Source organism: Drosophila santomea, chromosome 2L (assembly GCF_016746245.2).
Source record: "Drosophila santomea strain STO CAGO 1482 chromosome 2L, Prin_Dsan_1.1, whole genome shotgun sequence".
Taxonomy (NCBI): Eukaryota; Metazoa; Arthropoda; class Insecta; order Diptera; family Drosophilidae; genus Drosophila; species Drosophila santomea.
This window is the reverse complement of record NC_053016.2, coordinates 19,155,437-19,168,873: the sequence shown is the minus strand read 5'-3', so window position 1 is coordinate 19,168,873 and position 13,437 is coordinate 19,155,437. Positions and strand designations below refer to the sequence as shown.

Below are 13,437 nucleotides of genomic sequence, written 5' to 3'. Positions count from 1 at the left end.
GCGTGACGATGAGTTCGTCGCAGGACGGAGGCGTCTCCTGGATCAGGGCAAGGATAAGGATAAGGATCAGCAGCAGCAGCGACCGGGGCGGCGGGGATACGCACCTGCCGATGAGTGTTTAATTAATGTGACGGACTTTAGTGATATTCAAATAAGTGAGGGGACTGGCGAGGCAGTGGCTAAGACCATCACTGAGCTGAGAGTGCCCACCATAACGACCACAAACAGCAGCTCTATACACAGCAACAGCAACAGTAGCAACATCAACATCAACACCAACAGTCACAACAGCAACTTTAACATCAACAGCAACAGCAGCAATAGCAACATGTCGCGCCTTATACAACCGCGATATCGTTTTCGAGATCTATTACTGGGCGATTTCTCTTTCAACGATGACGGCGAAAGGTGAGTCAAATTGTATATTACATTTGGCATTACGCATTCGCCCCATTGGCGATGCAGCAGTTAGCGTACCACTATTTGCTTAATGCTTCCGAAAATAGAATCCTAATTACACTCGCCAACTGCAATTGGCAACATGATTGTCTCCCCGCTGCTGGGGATCGATTTATCGATTTTTACATAAGGCGGGGATAGCGCCAATGTCCTGCCTTCTTAATTATTCAAGCGAATGTTTAAAGCTCGTTACGTCATTCGAAGTCCAAGTCCAAGATAAAATGACGACAAAATCGAAAGGGGTAAAAAATAAGTTGGCAGTTTCATGTATGGTGCTTCTTTTTTTATATTTTAACAATTGTAATTTAATTTTCTTTTAAATACGAAGGGGAAAAAATGGTATTCAGTATAAAAAACATAAATCCGCTTCTAAAAACTGCAAGAACTGCAAAAATTCGTTTAATTCAATATATAAAGCAAACACACGCAGCATAGCCATTTTTGTAACCTGTTCCCATTCCCCCGATGCAATTGTTTTAAAAAGTCGAACATTTCGCATAAAACCCTGTCTAAAAAGGAGAACCCCGAAACCAATCAATATCTGCAGCTCTTTCCAATCTGTTTGAGTGTCGATTCAGTGCCACAAAATTAAAAAAACCTGAAGTGGATTCACGGCAGAGAAGGGGTTGCGAATAATTTGATTTAGCTATTGTGTGCTTCAACCATATTCAACACATTCAGCGCCATAACGAAATGACTGCGATAATCGTTATGGGTTTTTAAATATTTTTTATTTGGGTCGAGCAGCTTTCAGTGAATGCTCAGTTAATTTAGTTATAATCCAATAATTGACCTCAGCATATCTACCACATTATTTGCTACGCTTTGCTTGATTACAATGGCATCAAAGGCGAAAGTAAGGTGTGGTTTACCATTTTAGATTGAATCAATGTACAATATTATTTTTTAGGAGCAGAAAATGAAAGCCGTGTGCTTAGGCTTGGAACTAAAATACAATAGAACAATGGTGGAATACTTTGGTTTGGTTCCAGGACAATCCCAGATGATGATGATAAACTCGACGAAGCTGTTTAAAAACATGTTTTTGGACAGCCGAATTGAGAACGCAGACTCAAACAGAACTATTTATAATATCAAAAACTTATCCCATTTGTAGCTTTTTAAATAATCGCTTAATGTCTAAGGTTTTCTCGGCGATCTATGAAGGATTTGTTGGTAATTCCACGGTTTTTAGATGCCCAGTCCAGCCAGGTGTATAATACCTAAGCAATAGTGTCCAAGAAGTCGAGGTGCCCATGATTCATCCACCTGGAATGTTTCGGTTGACTGTCAGACTAAAGGCTGAAAAGGATGGCAATTTGCTCACAGAGCTCATCTGGCGTTATCGTGTTAGGCGCATATGAATTTCCCTTTCCTTAATGTATAATATATTTCACAGGCAATTTAAAAAACTAATCCCCCGGTCGGCATAAACATTGACGGTTCATGTTTCCCCTTAATAAAACGTGTAGATGTCACAATTATTAGCTCATTTATATTCGGAAGACCACAGTAATGGGAGATTATGGTTGGTTCTTTTAGTTTGAAAATGACGTTCAGTTTTGGTGGATGTTTGTGGACCTTTATATGGATCGGTGCAGTCGTTTTAGGTGTGGATCAGGAGGTAGTATCGATAAATTTTATCGTTAAATAAATAAAGAAACCAAATGAACACTAATTTTCTTCACATACCACAGCAACCGCCAGTTTTCAAAAGAGGCGGCTCCAAGTTTATCATGGAATCCTTGGTGACTAGTTGTGATCACAAGATCGTGAAGTATTTTCAAAAAGTTCCTGACAAATTGAATATTTACACCTTTCGTGTAGTAAAACTGGCTAAAGCCTTCACCATCGATTTCGCTGTGAGGGTGGTAAAAACAAAGAGAGTGATGTACAAAATTGATAACTTTGACGGCTGCCAGTTTCTGATGAATCCCCTGCTGAATCGCGTTTTCGGAACTGTCTACAAGCGACTGGTCGTGAATGGCAGTTTTTTTAGTTGTCCGATCAGGCCAGGGGTATATTACATCAGGAACGAGGGTTCCGTGGCCATGTTGCCGGCTTTCCAGCCGCCTGGAAGATACCAAATCACAATGCGAGTCAGGATGCACGAAAGTGGGGACCCCTTTGTGATGGAAATGCTGTGGGTATACAGTGTAGTTCGAAATAAAGAAAAACGGGCTTTTACTGAAATAAAGAATCATATTTTACTTTAATACTACCTTGTCTTAGGATAATATATGAAATACGTGCATATAAAGATTATTAAAGTTTTTCCCTTTTTAAAAAATGGTACATCCAGATCTCGTTCGATGATTATAAAATGTTCATGTCTGCAACTGGTTTTTTCCGCTTTTGTTATTGAGTTATCTTTCTCCCGAATGATTGGGCTTGAAGTCGATTAAAAGCTCATCAGTTGAATCGCAGACATGAAATGGTTTAGCCAGTTGACGTTCCATGGCTGTCAATAGTGGTCATATTTTTTATCTTTGCCTAATTGGCTTACTGGTTTTCGTAAAAGAACATGAGGTAATCTCAGCTTCCAAATTTTTTTAAGTGAGTTAAGTGAAATATTTGAATTTTCGCAGCCAACTGCCGTTCAAAAGGGTAATACAGAGTACCGCCTAGAGTCGCTGGAGACAAAATGTGATCAGGATTTCGTGGAATATTTCCATAGAGTGCCCGACTCTCAGATTCTATATACTTTTCGTGTCGCAAAGTTGGCCTCTGCTTTTACCATCAATATAACAATTAAAGTGCTCAAGACACATCGAATTATGTATAAGATAGAAAACTTTAAGGGTTGTGAGTTTCTTAACAATCCTGTAGTATTTAAAATGTTTGGCGAATCATACAAAACCTTGGTGGTCAATGGCAGTTACTTCAAGTGTCCTATCAAGCCGAAGATTTACTATCTGAAAACCGACGGCATTATGTCCATGATACCAAGCGTCCATCCATTTGGCCGTTTTCAACTATCAATGCGTGTAAAAATGACAGAGAGTCGTAAACCATTTGTAATGGAAATGCTGCTTAACTATACAATTGTGCGCATTAAATAAATAAATTTCCAGCTTTGTCCATCTAAAATATTAAAAGTGTTTAATTTCTTCCTTAAAACTTTGAACGGGACTTTATTATATTCCTACTTACTTAACATTCTTCCAAAAAGGGAACATGTGTTGCATCCTATAGTTCTTAAAGACAATATGAAACCTCGACGATGAAAAACATTTTCCTTCCTGGCCAACTTTGGTGCTCAATACACTATTCGGTTTATGAAATAGGGACCTGTCTTCAGCAGTGATGTTTCAGTTAAAGTAATAAAATCACAACAAATATTTTTATTATGGAAAACATAAGGGGTTTGGACTGGCCGAACAGCCCTCTACTTTTCAAAGTATTTGCCCAAATTTACAAGCAGCTGGTGGTCAATGGAAGCATCTTTGAGTGCCTCATTAAGCCGAAGGTTTACTATCTGAAAAATGAAGACATCCACCTGTACGCTTTCGACTAACGATGCGGATAAAGATGCCAAAAAGGCCCATCCGTTATGGAGCTTTTGTGAAAGTATAAAATGGAATGGAACTAAGTAAAGGCATTTGCCATTTCAGCACTTTATAAGTTTTGTGGTCATTAAGAAGAAAGTTACTAATGTGTGGAGTAAGTCGCAAGAAGTTGCTGGTAGTTGCCTGAACTGCCATTCACAACTTTAAGGAAATTCTGATTGAAAATCGGTTTCAGGGTATTTAAATATAAATGTAAATTTTGCCATTTTCTCGCTTTAAAAGTCGAACAGCTAAAAACGCGCAAAAGTATTTTTTATTTAACTTTAATAAATAAAACTCTCTCTTTAAAGAATTAAGTAAAAGTTATAAAGTTATTTTCCACCTGAACGATTGGATTGTGGCCAATTAATATACCATTACTCGAATTGTGGCGGAAAAAATATAAACATTTATTCAGGTGCAGCTCAATGGCGTTCAGTGGCGTTTCTTTAGTGTTGTTCAGGCAAAAAATGACCGAAAATCAAATAATTTAAATTTCAACTCGGACTTCATTTTGGAGTCGGTAGAAATGTAATATGATCAAGATTAGGTGAGTACTGTTGCAAGGTTCCCAACGTGAGTTTTCCATTTAATAATACGATAGAAAGATACACAGTTGTGAATTTCTGAACCACGAGGTTACATTTGCGTAGGTTCCACCTAAACTGGTAGAAGTGTCCAATAGTTCTAATAGTTATATTCCACTATTACACATAAACTGTTTTTAGAAATTTATAATATAAAGGCCTAGGTGCTGAACAAACGTGTCTGGTATTTTTATATTAATTAAACCAATTATGTTTATCTTTAATCATTAATTGGATTTGTGGGCAATTAACTGCTCATCAGTCGAATAGCGGTCAGAAAATAAAAACTGTTAGTCAGTAGGTATATGATGGCATTCATTGGATGTTTTATTCTTTTCTTCCGGCTGAATTGCATACTTTCAGTACTAGCAATAAATGAGGTAGGCGCAATTTAAAAGCATCCTGTATACTGTAATTGAGTGTTTAAAACTATCATAGCCAATGGTCTTTAAAAAGGGCAACATAGAGTTTATCCTGGAATCTCTGGAGACAAACTGTGACCACGATTACGTTGAGTATTTTCGCAAGGTTCCGGACACGAAACTGCTTTATACCTTTCGAGTGGTTAAACTGGCACCTGCTTTCACCATCGATATTACAGTGAAAGTAATTAAAACACAGAGAGTATTCTATAAGATGGAGAACCTAAAGGGATGTGACTTTCTGAACAATCCGCTCCTGTTCAAAATGTTTGGCGAGGTCTACAACCACCTCGTGGTCAATGGCAGTTACTTTAAGTGCCCCATCAAGCCGAAGGTTTATTACCTGAAAAATGAGGGTACGGTCTCAATAATTCCCAGCATCCATCCACCTGGACGCTTTCAGCTGTCGATGCGTGTTAGAATGGCGGAGAGTCGAGCGCCGTTCGTTATGGAAATGTTGTGGAAGTATAAAATTGTGCGTATCAAATAAAAACATTTGCAATTCGGGGGGTGCTGTGCAAATTGCTTGAGTTGCATATATGCCGTGTAGTTAGCAGTCATTACTTTATAAGTTCCGCACACAAGGACCATACGCCTCACAAGTTGCTCATACGCAGCGTAGTGAACACTCGTTGCTCATACGCAACGTTGTTCCCACTCACTCCCAGAGGTGCCATAACGTGTGGGACTCCCGTGTGCGTTTTGGCACTCGCAAAATCATAATTCGCCGGCAATGCCTTCTTTGCATTTAATGTAGCGTAAACATTTTAATTTTTTATAAGCCCGGCCGCCCCAGCCATTGCCAATTTCGCACGGCTCTTCCCTGCTCAGCTGACTGCGACGTGCGCAAGTGGCCGTGGCTGTTGCCTTTATAATGCCACGTAGTCCCAACCACTTGGCCTGGCCCGGCCCGGCCAATAGCACATGGCCCATGGCCCAAGGCCCAGAACTCGGGACGGTGTTGTTCACTGTGTCACGGATGCCTGCACGTCCTGCCTGGCCAGGATTCCCTACCAGAAATCGGTTATAAACGGCTTAGTAAGCTCCGGCGCTTGTTGAATGGCTCCCCAAAGCTTCTGGGTTATTACCTATGCCACCCAAACGACGCGATCCTGTGCCCCAAGAGCCTTTGGTTCTGTGCCGCAAAACCCACTGAAAGGCTGGCATATGTGCAAATTTATTTACTCGCTCTACACACCACTCGACGACGGATTCAATTTCGCATTTTATTAACTTTTGATAACTTAACCGGGACTTCGACACTTGAGGTTAGGGTTTTACTACTTGTAAAATGGATATGTAACTCAAGACATAGTTCAATGCTTATTAGTTTAGACAAAAGGATTATTCTTCGAAAATTGGTTCAATTTAAACATACTCTCATATAATTCATTAAGATTAATTACGATGGAATTCTAATCTTGCTTTTTAAATAATTTGTATATTTTTTTCAAATATCAAAATATGTATATCTGAGTCTGCGGTTAGAGCATTAGATGTCCACTGTTCTTAAGGGACTTTCGGGATTGTCTTAAAGGATTTGTGGCACAGTGTAAAACCTTATCGGGAAACCCCTTTTACTTTTATGTGAAATATTTAATATGTATGCGGAAATTACGCTTTTGTTTTGTGAGCGTTGACGACAGCATTGCAAGATCATGATTTATGGCTCCTTAACTACAACACTTTTACGGCCTAATCCGTCCTTCAAGGCCCAGAATATTTAATTGCCCCTCCAAATGGCTGTGGAATTTGTGATTTTAATAGCCGCACGTTCGAGCCGAGCAAGTTGGCAATTTGTTGGTCCTCGTAAACAGATGAAATGGTTCGCATTCCAGCAAACAACACAAATATAACATTTCCGACCTGCTCATAAAGGTCAGAGGTCGCGTCACTTAAAGGTAGCGTATACAATCCACTTTGGCTTCATTAGCAAACAAATTCCCGACCAACGTTCTTGGTTGTGCGCCCTTGAAATGATTTGGAAAATCTGCACACAATTTTTCACTGCGTAACATGAGTAAAATGTTCAATTAAGCCAACTGGGCCTTTGTTTACCTTTTCTTGAAAAGGGTTTTTGCCCAATAATTTCCTTATTATACAAAAGTGCCCAAAGGAAAATATGAAAGTAACAGCGGGTAATGCCCTGAACAAGTTTGCACAGGAAAATTCGAGAAAATCTGGGAAAATGCTTTCCCTGGCTGAGTAACGGCACATTACTCGCTTTCGCACGTTTAACACAATCTTTTCGCGAGCACCTGATAGGTGGCCCTTTCCTCACTTGGTTAGTCCGCATCGAAAGTGCAGCTATGGCCTTCGCAAAATACCTCAGCGTATCCATTAGTGCTGATTATGCTGTTTAGCTGGGAATATGGAAATTTTGAATGGGCCTGTTTATGAAATACAACTTCTGACATTTTCCATTTACATTCGTACATCCTTTAGACACATCCCTCACGTGAGCCGACACACTTGTGTGGTTTACCATAATAACTTATGTAAATCGTTTCCTCCGCCGGTCGTTTTTCTAGTTTCCACTAACATTCAACTGCAGTGCTGCCTGCAAGTTATTAGTTGTCTACCCCGTACTTTTCAAAGGGCATACAGACTAGGGCTTATTAAAAAACTCGTTTTGAATAGGATTGAATGCTTTGCTATGAGTACATCCACACAACTATAGCGGGATTGATAGATTTAAAAGCAGCAAAGCGCTATCTAGCGCTGGTAATATTAATTGCTCACAGCTATTTTATGATTTACTTTAATTTTATTCCAATAGAGGGTAATAAGTAGAATCAATTCCTATGAACGTTATTTGCGCACATTTGGTCGGCTCCCCTTTATGACAAGTTGGACAGGTGCTGGTTCCTCACATACCCCAATCGTTCCCAGGTTAATCCTCGAAGAGCTCAGCTGAGTGACGAGGATGGTGGAGCTGGCTTGCTTAATCCACACGACTATAATTATAATAGCATTGTGTACAACGCACCCACAGGCTGTTGCCATGCGCTTTCAATAATGGATATGTCTGCAACTACATGAAGTACACGCCGCAGGGTCCTTGGAGGGTCTCCTGTCGCATTAATGCTTGTAAAATGGTGTGCATTATGCATACAGTTCTAAATTTAGGACCCCTAGTGTTCCGCTATTAAGACTGGCGGTTTGTGCCGATCTGACGGCTTCAGTAATTTAATCTTCCGAGTAAATATAAAGTTACGGCGCTTGATTTCTGCTGAGCGCCACTGTCTGAAAATTATTCCAATTATCCTCTAGCTAGCGAAGAATATTAAAAGTATTAAAGTGTTCTTAATTTAATTGATAATATGCCCTTATTCCCAACGAATAACTTTTTAAATATTTATTGGTTTATTTACCTACATTTATATAGTCTCATTATAGATATCGGCAATTTTTAAAGCGACTTCTTATGTTTCCCATATAATGTTTTATTCCCACTGCATTTCACGGTCATAGGATTAGTTTTATAAATACAAATTTGGCGCGAAGAGGATTGCAGAGTGGTTATCCTGAATATTTCCCTTCCCAACTTTAGCAACGTCACTGGCTATTTTTACACACCTGGCAACAAAAAGTGAAAGAAGGCCGCACTTCAGGCGAGGTGAATGGGCCTGAACCCTCACATTTGAAATCGGTTCGAAGGGCAAAAGAGCAATATAAACAGCGTTTGTGTTCATCAATGAATGAACACTCGTAAATAAATAATTATGTGTTCAGCAACTATAGGCGATGGGCCAGGATCGATGGAGGTCAGCCAATGCGAAACCGAGTCGAACAATTGCGGTGGCATCCGAATTGCACCCATTTTATTACCACTTTTGTGCTGAAAGTAAGGAAGCTTCGAGTTTTGGGGACTTTAAGGGGGCGGTTCAGGGAGTTCTGCTCAAAGTAAAAGTTCCAAAATCAATCAACGTGCGAAAAAGGCAATTTGCTGCTCCCAGTGAGAAGCAAAGCATCAGAAGCCAGTGAACGAGGCTCAGGCGTAAAGAGTTCGTTTTAACGTAACGATTTTTTATATACCCTAAGAAATATTTCAATAATTATTGGAATCACTTATATATGCTTTGCTGTGTAAGCAGAAATAGAGTAATATTTAATGTGCTCATTTAAAGACAAATCAATTTGTATCATTATAATACTTATTTTGGTCAATAATCCAATCTAAAATATATTTAAGAATAATCATTCCGTAAATGAAATGTATTAATAGTAATTAATCGGTAAATAAACTCGTTATATGTTTATAATATAGCATAGCTAAGTAAATTTAAAATTTAACTTTAGTTCCTAAATTGGCACTTGGTGTTTTAAAAGTACTACCAAATTCTACGTGGCCCTGACATCATTGAGGGTATAGTCATGCCTGAAAATTCTATTATAAATAAAGTTTCCTCGCTGCTTCCTGTGTGATGTGTGGGTGTGGGTAAAAGGTGTTTTGTCTGGTCCTCGACTTTGTGTCTGTGTGTGTGGGCGGTATGCGTGTTTTTTGTGTTGACAGCTTTTTTTATTTGTACCAACAAATGTGGCGCAAAACATGAGCAACGCTTGACTTTTTGGAATTTGTCCACGTTTTCGTCCAGTTTTTCTTTTCTTTTACCTGTCGAAGTACACATTTTGTTAGCTCGCCTGTTGGTCAATGATGCATTTAATAGCGCTCCCTTGAGCGAACTCCCGCATTCTCGAATTTCTATATACAATGAACAATACAGACTTTTTCAATTTCCTGCCACAATAATACATTCTCCTGCTGTGTGTGTGTGTGTGAGAGAGAGTGGAATACAGGACTCTGCTAATGCGTAAATTTCATTAGCGATTGGGCCATGCATGACTGCGACTGAGATGATTTTAAATTTGGCAATTACGTGGACTGAAAGAAAAGGGAATCAGGTATGCAAAGGGGGGCAGAGCAGATAGACCAGGAGCGGCAGCCCACACAAGCGGATATCCTTTCTGGATGGAATCGAAACGAAACAGGATCGAATCAGACCAAGCCAAGTGGAAGTGAAGGATACTGCGGACCGGCTGACTGACGGAATGCTACGACCGATTGTCGGATTGAATCAGGATTCGGGCCAGCAGGCAAAACAATCCTGACGGCATTAAAACCGCTTTGGGTGGCTTTCACTTTATGCAAATTTTAAAGGGATTTCTGGCTAGCTCTGTCATTTTGCGGCAATGGGCCTGACATGCTCAGGAAAACAATGGGGCGCCAGCGAAATGGAAAAATATATATTCAACGCACCTGATGCGTTATTAATTATTTCGATTTGGTGGATTTGCCGACTGCGATATTGACGAAATATAAAATACTCAAAGAGTTAAATGTTTTGTTTCTAAAGTAAGTGAAATAGGCTTGTGGCCTTTTTAGTTCAGCACCATTGATGCACTTGGTTGGCTTCCTGCGATGTGTGATTAATTGGTGTTTTAATTTCTACCGCGTTATTATTTTCTAAATTGGCTCTAACTTTGTAAGTAAATAAGTTAAATAATGTACCTTACTTGTCTGAGTTTGCTGCATGTCCGTAGAAACCATAATTATGTAGAAATCACAGCTATTTGTTTGTAAATATTTGATGACAAAATCCTGACCAATTTGAAATGTCGTAAGCCGTTTTAAAGTAGCAGCAGAATGCCATAAAACTGGTTCCGTCTTAGACAGGACCATTAGAGGACAAACTAGATAGTAAAATTATTTCCTTTAAAAAATGTGTTTATACTCATCTTATTAATATATATCACTTAGTTTATAACAAAAAAGTCTTGTTAATTCTCTATCTATTTAATTTTATTTCTGAATCAAAATGATCTCTTGCGTATCGTTTCTTGGTCGCCACACAATCACTATTTTCTAGGTATTGAGTGGGGGTACAAAGTACATAGCAGAACTACAAAATTAACTAAGACCAGGTTTTAAATGACATATTTACTCGTAGAGTAAAAGGGTATACTAGATTCGTTGAAAAGTATGTAACAGGCAGAAGAAAGCGTTTCCGACCATATAAAATATATATATTCTTGATCAGGATCAATAGCCGAGTCGATCTGGCCATGTCCGTCTGTCCGTCCGTCTTTCCGTCCGTCTGTCCGCCCGTCCGTCTGTTCGTCTGTCCGTCCGTATGAACGTCGAGATCTCAGGACCTACAACCGCCCAAGACTGCCACGTCCACACTTTTAAAAAATAATTTGATATTTTTTCGTTTTTGTATTGGTTTTGTAAATTTCTATCGATTTGCCAAAAAACTTTTTGCCACGCCCACTCTAACGCCCACAAACCGCTAAAAACTGTCAGTGTTGAAGACTCTGCTTCGCACTTCCACTAGCTGAGTAACGGGTATCAGATAGTCGGGGAACTCGACTATAGCGTTCTCTCTTGTTATTATTAAAAAAAATCTTTTATGTTTTTTTATAGATAAGTATTTTGGGGCTGTTTATATTTTTTTAAAGATTATAATTTATATAATTTCTGGTATAGACTTTAAGTTCATTTGTCTGAGTTTTTTTGCACATTCACACACATGAATACGTGTTCCTCCATCGAAAGTGAAAGCAAACAGTTGGTCAGCCAGCAAAGGTGTTCTACAGTATCGAACAGGAGGTAAAAGCAGAAAAGTAAATAAAGTAAAGTTTTCCTTCATTTTCCTTGATGTGTTCGCTGTTGTCCACTTGTGACAAAGTGCACTGTGGAACAACGGGTTTGTTTACACTTTGGTCCCACTTGAGGGAGGCGTTGACTGTGGGCGTGCCATGTGTACACAGGGAGAAATAACATGGCATTTCAACTTGAGAACCATCCGACATTTGTCCTCCACTGCTGGCTTACTGCAGGCAGGTAGGACATTCTTTGGTCCATTGCTCTTTCGGTGACCTCTTGACTGCCCCGTCATCAGATTTCTTTTCGTTCCCCATCTCTTGTGCAATTTCCTAATGGACCACCGCTTTAGGTTTCAACAACAAGACACCGAAATGCATTGTCAGTCGAATTGTGCGAAACGCAAAACATTTCAAAATGGAAACAGTCCAAGGAACATTCCTTCCTCCGGTTTGACATTTGAAACACCTTGTCCCCGAGAAAGTATCCCCCAATGCCTGACCGGGCATATCCATGGCTGACTCATACATCAATTACTGTCTAACCAAATGGCGTTCAATTAGCCCTCAAGCGGGCCTGCTACTTTCCCCCAGAAAACCCCAAGGTTCTAGGGGCCCTGCTTGGAGTCTTATTCAAAATTCAACAAGGCAGGTCTCAGTGTTAGTACAGTGAGCACACGATATGCGCTTTTACTTACTTAGAGTATAAGCTGTAGAGTTTGAAAGTGCCAAAAGTATGCTAAAAAATGTTACTTTGTGTTCTACTGAGCCGCTGCCCATGAAATGAACGATGCATGATTTCAAATCCAACACCTTTAATGTTGTCCACCAAAAGGGGTTTGTGCTGTATCTCGGGGTATGTTCTAACTAAGTTCCAGGCACGTTTCGTCCTTGCATAATTGAGCAAGCTGGCCAGGGTCTCCTTTCCTTTTTTTTACTTTGCGATTCCTTTTTATTTTGGCTTCGGTTTCTGGAGCTGGCTTGGATTCGCAGAGCACGAGGCTTGGATAAATGGGTATGGCGTGGGGGGGCTTGGGATTTGCGGGAAGATTCGGTTAATTGATCAGACAGGAAATGCAGCACTTTTGGGCCTGGACAGAATTCAACATTCGATGTGTCAATCAAAATTTGTAACTAAAAATACGCTTTCGCTGAAAGTCCCAAAAGTCGGCCCACACACATGAACAAAAACAAATATTGACAGTCACAGGGGCAAACAACAGAAATTTGGGTTGACGTTTTTGGCAATTGTCGCGATTCGCGGAAAACTGCCACGACCCGTCAAAAAACGAAGCAAAAATGAAAAAGTACGAGTATAATAAAACAGGAAAATACGTGAAATGTTACATAATTTATGCCAGCAGTGCGAGAGCACCTCCTTTCCTTTATTTCGTTGTAGTATCTCAGTATTAGTATTTCAGTGGCAGGCAGTTCCTCTCGCAGGACTCGCATAAATATGCAATTTAGTTTAGGCATTTGAATATTCTCTTCGCCGCCCCTGCCTTTCAATCTTTTGATGAGCCAGACGAGTCGGCAGCAGCTGCGTTTTTCGTATTTCCCCGATTTTCACGTCCTGCATTTCATTGGCAGCCTGACACTAATGAAAAAAGCCAAATCGTGTCGAGTTCTGTGAGCTCGAAGCGATTGGAAAAATAATTTAAGCTTTCTCGCCGTTGGTAGTTCGTCTTGCTCGATAAAAAACTGTATTGCCAGAATTTAAATATATATAGTACAGAGTAAAGTATCAAATGAGTCAAGGCTGATTTTTACAAACATAAAATTATACACCTTGCTACATGCCAAAAATTACCTTTC

General features: G+C 39.7%; 5 protein-coding genes across 6 annotated transcripts in view; all 5 read left to right on the top strand.

The window, feature by feature from the left end:
• Nucleotides 1-282: 282 nt before the first annotated feature.
• LOC120458731 (potassium channel subfamily T member 2) overlaps nt 283-13,437 on the top strand; it is an 89,751-nt gene continuing 76,596 nt past the window's right edge. For both annotated transcript variants that reach the window (XM_039646494.1, XM_039646491.1), the window contains exon 1: nt 283-408. In XM_039646494.1, the coding sequence (XP_039502428.1) occupies nt 329-408 (80 nt within the window). In that variant the 5' untranslated portion in view covers nt 283-328. The remainder of the gene's footprint in view (nt 409-13,437) is intronic.
• On the top strand, nt 309-1,840 carry LOC120458738. Its single transcript, XM_039646501.1, is given in 3 exon segments — nt 309-408; nt 1,370-1,567; nt 1,569-1,840. Coding segments are annotated over 2 exon segments (444 nt in total). The 5' UTR covers nt 309-408; nt 1,370-1,378; the 3' UTR covers nt 1,824-1,840.
• Nucleotides 1,974-2,675, top strand: LOC120443940. Its single transcript, XM_039623387.1, has one exon. The coding sequence runs from the start codon at nt 2,127-2,129 to the stop codon at nt 2,673-2,675; it is 549 nt and encodes a 182-aa protein (XP_039479321.1). The 5' UTR covers nt 1,974-2,126.
• LOC120458735 lies at nt 2,688-3,521 on the top strand. Its single transcript, XM_039646498.1, is given in 2 exon segments — nt 2,688-3,040; nt 3,043-3,521. Coding segments are annotated over 2 exon segments (603 nt in total). The 5' UTR covers nt 2,688-2,916.
• LOC120458736 lies at nt 5,036-5,506 on the top strand. The gene has a single exon (XM_039646499.1). It carries the CDS (start codon nt 5,036-5,038, stop codon nt 5,504-5,506), a length of 471 nt encoding a protein of 156 aa, XP_039502433.1.

Excerpts from the sequence above, each read along its gene's own strand:
- LOC120458736 (XM_039646499.1), top strand. The coding sequence starts at position 5,036 with ATGGTCTTTAAAAAGGGCAACATAGAGTTTATCCTGGAATCTCTGGAG.
- LOC120443940 (XM_039623387.1), top strand. The coding sequence starts at position 2,127 with ATGAACACTAATTTTCTTCACATACCACAGCAACCGCCAGTTTTCAAA.